The 6,622-nt window shown below is 46.7% G+C and overlaps 1 protein-coding gene across 1 annotated transcript; it reads left to right on the top strand.

The window, feature by feature from the left end:
- The first annotated feature begins 1,414 nt into the window (after positions 1–1,414).
- MAL (mal, T-cell differentiation protein) lies at positions 1,415–5,479 on the top strand. Its single transcript, XM_010011918.1, has 4 exons — positions 1,415–1,501; positions 4,630–4,797; positions 4,969–5,094; positions 5,405–5,479. The coding sequence occupies exons 1-4, from the start codon at positions 1,415–1,417 to the stop codon at positions 5,477–5,479; spliced, it is 456 nt and encodes a 151-aa protein (XP_010010220.1).
- The last annotated feature ends 1,143 nt before the right edge of the window (positions 5,480–6,622 follow it).

Genomic DNA, 6,622 nt, shown 5'->3' with positions numbered 1-6,622 from the left:
CTTCCACTAGACCAGGTTGCTCAAAGCAGTGTTCAGCCCAGCCTTGAACACTTGGCCAAGGGTCAGTGACTGATAACACAGGAATGTTAACGACGAACAGCACAACACCCCACCTCTTTGGTGAGGTCCTTCTACATCTCTGAAAGATGCCATATTGGTTTTCCTTTAAAGCCTGGAAAGCTGGGAGTAGCTAAGTATCAGCACACTTGGCTGATCACCAGAAATTACGACAGAAGTTTCCGCTCCTTCTTTCTCATCATTGTCCACAATGCAACCATAAACCCAGCCTCATTTTTACCTAACCCCTGAGCAATCACTGTAGCCAAACCCAGAGGGAATTAGCCTTCAGTCTGAAGGGACAGCAGCCCTCTTTACACTTTGGTGTTAGGCAATTGCTAAGGCTGCAAGAAACACACCCACTTCATTATATTCTGGGTTTGCTAGGCAGCTTTTCCTCCTGCTGCAGACCCTACACCAAAGCGTTGCACATAGGAGAAGCTGCAGAAGGGCAAGCACCATAGATAGGGCCTTGCTCAATGGCACTTCTTCCATAGGTCACTGGTCCACAGAGATGTGCATTGTCACATTGCTCCTTTTCTATTCTTGGTGTTTCGTGACTTAGGCCTCAGCTTCTGGAGTTGTGTGGTTTTGATGGGTATCCAAGTGACATATTAGAAAGAAGCAAACACTACATATTATGGAGAGGGAAATGACCCACCCACATTGACTCAAAAAAACCCAAACCAACCCCCAAAAAATGGGCTAAAAAAAAGAAAAAAAAAAAGGAAGCAGAATGTTGGGAAAGCTCATTATTTTAGGTAATTTTTGTTACCTTGGCATATCTAATCTCTTTTGAGATGATGGAACTGGTTCACCCTGCAATTCGACTGCCCTTGTCTTCAGGTACATCTTCATCTGTGAGACGTTTCTCAGCCCCGTTGTTTGCCCGTAGCTGGCACGCCCCGTTCTGCCCTGCTGCCCATTGCCCTTGTGGGTGCTGCTATGGCCAGCTCATATGGGTGGGGGACAAACTGACTTACTGTGCAAATAGAGGGAATGAGAGGCTGCCCAGCTGGATGGGTACAGGTCCTCCCTATTGCCCTCACCACTGCCTGGGAACTTGCCCTGCGTGCTCAGCCTGTGAGAGACAGCTCTGCTCAGAATGCCTCAGGGCTGCCCACATCTGACAACTTCCTATGTGGCTCCTATCAGCCACCAAGTAACCCTTGGTCACAGCGCTTGCCCACGCCTGTGCCGTTCACATGTTCTTCACCTGTCAGCAGGAAGGAGGAAGGGAAGGAGGAAGAGAAACGGAGGGAGGGAAAAAAGGAAGGAAGGAAGGAGGTTGCACTCAGCATTTATCTCCAGCAGCTAAAGCCAGAGCAGCTGATAGTCACCGTGGGAGACGCTCACAATGTCCTCACCAGGTTCCACCACCTCTTTGCCCAGCGGCCTGGCCGTCCTGACGACTTTCCCAGATGTGCTCTTCATTCCTGAAATTGTGAGTGCTGGCTTTTCCGTGGGGGAGGGCAGATGCTGCTTGTGGGGCATTCAGCACACTTCATGCTGCAGGTGTCTGAGGGATGAGACTTAGCACAAAGTGTGTGGTTCAGGAGCCACAAGGGTCTGGGTGCAGTAACCTTGGAGAGAACCACAAGCCCTGAACTGGAGCTTTGAAGCTCTCCTTCAGTTTGCAGAGAAACGTTGTGTCTTTGAAACCTTTTGTAATTTCCTGCCTAATGTTTAAGGGGTTACTGGTGGGTTTAAACTAGGTTGCAAATTGAGCCGATTAATTAATTGGAAGATGAGTTTAGCAGCTGATAAAGGCACGAGATAAACTGCTTGCTTAAAGCAGGGGGCTAAAGGCTGCCTGAGGTAATTGTTTTACAGCAGTAAAGAGCCTAGGCTGCTGAAGCTGTACTGCTGCAGTGTTCCCGAGCTGGAGGTGCAGTGTTGGATCTGGGTGTGTGCGCAACAGTGGGTGAGCAAAGGGTGAATAAACACCTTAGAAATTCTTCCCAGGTTGTAATGTTATAGCGCGGGAGATCATAATCTTACTGGAATTGGCACAGGTGATTAAAACCAGTTCCTGTGAGCAGAGATCTAAAGTTTAGCTATAACCTTTAACCTGTGTTCTCTGCCCCCAGCCATGAAATCTGCTCTTCTCACAACAGTTTGAGAGGCTTTTTCTAAAGCCTGAGCACTTTCATCCAGCATTGAGGATTTTGTCTGTGTGTGTAGGATGGCATTCGGATTATTTCATGCTAAAAACTTCAACTTTACCATCTGGGACCAAATCCTTTCCTGTCACCCAACTCAGTCCACACTCCTGGGACTGACAACGTTTACTACATTCCCCTAGTGACAGCAGTCAAGCAAAGAGGAATTAGCTTAAAGCAGGTGGTATTGGTGTGTAGAGAAAGGCTTTACTTCAGCTCCTCCAAATATGCGCTGGGGACTTGGCCTCTGTGCCCAGGCCCTAAGAACAAGCTCAGGTTTTTCTGCAGCTGCATGAAAAAGGGTGAAAAGTCCCTGCTGAGGTTCTGGCTGGACAGAGACTTGCCAGCTACCCCTGCTGCTGTGTTGTGTTAGCCCTGGTGCTCATCATGCTGTTGGCCTCGGGTCCTGGCTGTGCCTTGAACTCTTTGAAATTCCTCTCTCCAAGGGTTTTGGCAAAGCAGCTTGCTTAATGATACAAAAAAAAAAACCAAACACAAAAGTCCCTATCCCTTCGTTTGGGTAAGATCTGGAAATGTGCATCCTGAAGGCTCAGGAACCAACAGGAAAGAGAAATGCTGCATAACCAGATTTCCCCATCTCCAGAGATGTATGACTCTAGGTTGTGCAGCTGTATTATCTCTGCTGTGCGCAAAGGAGGTGGCTGCCTTGAATTGTTCAGAAGGATAAATCATTCAGAAGGATAAAGATTTTCCCAATCTCTAGTGGAATCTGAGGTTGACTGCAGTGGGTTAATATGGTAACTACAGAAAAAAAGATAAAAATTGGGATTTCAAATACTAAGATAGTCTCAAAAATGCCAGAAGGTCCTGCCTGCAGCTCAGGCAATTGCCACATATGGATGTGCTGATTAAGAACTCCCATTTTTATTCTCTGAGCCTGGGTTAATTCTTGTAATCTATTTTCTTTGAAGAACTTTCTGCATATATGGATAGCCAGCCCTATGTGGAAAAGCTGAAACAGGCTGAAAACAGATATGTTTGCTTTGTAAAAGGTGATATAAAAGAAGGCTTTTTCAGACTGCTCCCCAACTTGCTATGGGTTGTTACTGAAAGCCTCTTGACCCTTCCCTCAGTTTTATGAGTCTGCTGAACAGCAGCATCATGAAACCAAAGTCACTAATGAAACCATGTCAAACATACTTGCCTAAGTGAGAAACCACATCCTGCAGAAAGGGAAGATGGTGAGTGGTAAGAAATGAGAAGTGATACTTCTTCCCCCAACCTCACATCTCACCCCAATTGTGTTGGATTTTAATGGAGCAACTGTAAGGTTTTCTCCAGGATCTTTAGCTGCAATGCTTTCATCGGTGCCCCACATGAGTTATTACAGGGACTGCATTACTGTTCAAGTGTCAGTCTTTGGTTGTTACACAAGGCATCAAAACAGCAGCACTTTGGAAGACCTGTTCTCACTCAGCTACCTGCAAGGTCTCAACCACATCTTTGATTTAGTGTATCGATTTGTGTAGTGGAATCAATGAACTTTCCTGCAAATGTGGGGTGCCACAAATGATGTGGCATTTTTTGAGTATCATAAATCTGAAACATTTTTCCCACTTGCAGAATGCCTCCAATGCATTTCTATTGAGTTGTGTGATTTGTATGAGTAGGCACTTGGATGCTGGCAAAAGCTGGCCTGTGGCACACTGGTGATCAGAATGATCTTACAGTCAGTGAGGCTCTCTTACCTCTGGAGGTTTGCCTGCAAATGCAAGTGATGAGAGAGAGGTCCCCTTTCTCCACAGTGTGGGTTCAACTGAGGAGCTCCTCATCACAAAATACTGCATAGACCAAACTCTGCACAGGTTCTAGAAATAACTGGACTGATTTGTAGCAGAGAAAAGCTGCTGAGTGCATTTTGGTGCGAAGACACCACTTGCAGCTCAGACGTTCTTAGCACTGGATATGGTGCCATGAAAGCATCAATAGAAAATCTTAGAGAGTAAAACTGGCCATATTACCTCCTTTCAACCTGTTCTCTGTCCTTTCAGGGTAATGTTTGTATGTGGCCTTCGCTAAGGCCATGTTGTTTATGCAGGTGGGCTGGGTTTGACACCACTCCTTTCAGGGATCTGCCACACTGGGTGTGAACCAAATATGCCCTTCTGAAACAAGCCTCCCTGTTCATCAAAACCAGCCTCCTGTGCGCACTGATGTGGGCAGTGACACCAGGAGGCAGGGTTACAGAGAGGCTTCTTTTGGGTCACCACTGGAGGCAGACGCTCCAAGCTAAATTCCCAGATTCAGCTGAAGGCTGGCAATTTCATAAAGGCATCCCTGGGATATTGCCATGTGCAGTGCTAGTGCCAGAGGTATGCACGGCTTTTGGCTCTGCCCTGGATAAGCTGGTTTATCCCATGCTCACCCTCTATCCCCCTTTCATTTTCAGATCTTTGGGGGCCTTGTCTGGATCCTGGTGGCATCCTCAAAGGTCCCATTCCCCATGCTGCAAGGCTGGGTGATGTTTGTCTCTGTGTTCTGCTTCGTCATGTCCACCATCCTTCTGTGCCTCTACATCTTCAGTGTGCATGGGGGCAGCAGCTACTGGGTCACCTTGGTAAGTGGATGTGGCAAACCTCAGGGCCTCTCTTCTCCCTGTCACTGGTGGACAATTGTGTCCGTTCCTGCTACTGCACAGGCTGGGGCTTGCTTGTATGGCTTCCTTTTTTTCCCCCCCTTCTCAGTGTGAGGCCTCCTTGGAAATAACCGTGGGATCCTTGTTTCTTAGGATGTCATCTGCCAGTCGACAGCAGCTCTGTTCTACCTCAGTGCTGCTGTGTTGGAGGCCTACTCCACCTATCTCCTTGGCTTGTCTTCGTTAGTGATCATCTACCGGGAGAACATTGCTGCGGTGGTGAGTGCCGGGCAAGCAGGGAAAGGAAGGCAAGGAGGTGACTGTGGACCAGCCTCAAGGGCAAATGTTTACTTGCACCAGGGATGGGGGGAGCAGCCTCAAGGGCAAATGTTTACTTGCATTCAGGGATGGGGGGAGAGAAAATGGTCCCAGTCCTACTAGGTATGGACCATACATTGAGAGGGAACTCACATGCCTCCAGACATATGAGACTCAATAGAGATATCATTCATCATGAGGTGTTTGCTTAGAGCAGGAACACATACCATGTAATAAAAAGGTAACTGGCCGATGTGTTTTTCCATTATAGGTATTTGCATTCTTAGCTACCCTGGTGTATGTGATCCATAAGGTGTTCTCTGTCCTGCGATGGAAATCATCCTAATAGCGTCCCCTTGCAAGTGTGTCTTGTGGTCACCCCATGAATACAGAAGTTGTTCAATGACTGCAGTTTCCAGGCTGGGTTTGGGTTTTGGTTTTTAATGTAAATACTATCAACCAAGAATCTTTTAATGTGGGACCATGGCAATGAAGATGAAGAGCCTACCAGAGTAAGCTATATCCTGCACAATCTGTTTCCCTTAATTCTCTTCTGGGTTGGGTACAGTTTGATGCTGGTAATTGGGGTCCAAATAGAAAACATCTAGTTTTAAAAATAATAATACAGTTGGGTTCAAACTGCTAAAATCTCCCTGAACCATATCTTTATGGTTCCAGGGTTGTTATTTCAGGGGAAGCCTGCACAACCAGCACTAAGGAGCATGAGTATGAAGCTGGGTAGTTTTAATTGGCACCTGTCCATGTAAGCCTGCTTCCCTCCCTAAACCCGAGGTGCCAAAAGAACACTTCCATAGAGTTTCTGGAAGTGCCATCTCTGACTTGTGATGAGAAATGGGGGCAATATTTAACCTGCCTCAGGGGCAATATGAGTTACTGCAACCCCTGGAGGAGTATTGCTGAATTATGACGCAGAACCACAACGCCAGGAATTACTGCTGTCTTTAATCCCCCTATGAAATACAGTTTAGAAGGTGCTCAGTAGACTGCAGAATTGTATGCATTATTAGAATAACATGTTGAATAAGTAGAGGCAATCAACTCTTACCTTTGGTGCATTGTTGCTCTCACATGCACCAGCACTATGTTGCTGTAATGAAGATGAGCTTGGCTGAGGTTTTGCAGGTAGGCAAGAGTCTTTTCTGCTATTCTCCCTTTGCTGCACACAGGTACACAGCCCTTTACAGCCTCAGGAGCACTGTACTATAACAAGGCAATGCTGAGGGAGGAGGCACAGACTTCAGCATGAGTGAGAGGCTTCTTCTGGCAACGGGAGCCTATGGGGCCAGGGGCTAAAGCAAGCTCAGGTTAATCTCAGTGATGATGTTCATCTGAATACTTAAATTACTCCAGTGTTAACTTGAGTGAGTGGTGTGGTTTTGGCTGGGATAGAGTTAATTTTCTTCACAGTACCTGGTATGGGGCTGTGTCTTGGATTTGTGCTGGAAACTTGATAACACAAGGATGTTTT

The sequence above is a fragment of the Nestor notabilis genome, unplaced genomic scaffold (genome assembly GCF_000696875.1).
Source record: "Nestor notabilis isolate BGI_N333 unplaced genomic scaffold, ASM69687v1 scaffold1733, whole genome shotgun sequence".
NCBI classification, from domain to species: Eukaryota; Metazoa; Chordata; class Aves; order Psittaciformes; family Psittacidae; genus Nestor; species Nestor notabilis.
Note: the sequence above shows the minus strand (reverse complement) of the source record. Positions and strands in the feature narration are given on the sequence as shown.

What these genes read in the sequence shown, in the direction of transcription:
- MAL (XM_010011918.1), top strand. Translation starts at nt 1,415, where the DNA reads ATGTCCTCACCAGGTTCCACCACCTCTTTGCCCAGCGGCCTGGCCGTC. An exon ending in GCAGCTACTGGGTCACCTTG is followed by an intron (nt 4,798 to 4,968) that starts GTAAGTGGATGT and finishes CTTGTTTCTTAG; the next exon opens with GATGTCATCTGCCAGTCGAC. An exon ending in GGGAGAACATTGCTGCGGTG is followed by an intron (nt 5,095 to 5,404) that starts GTGAGTGCCGGG and finishes TTTCCATTATAG; the next exon opens with GTATTTGCATTCTTAGCTAC.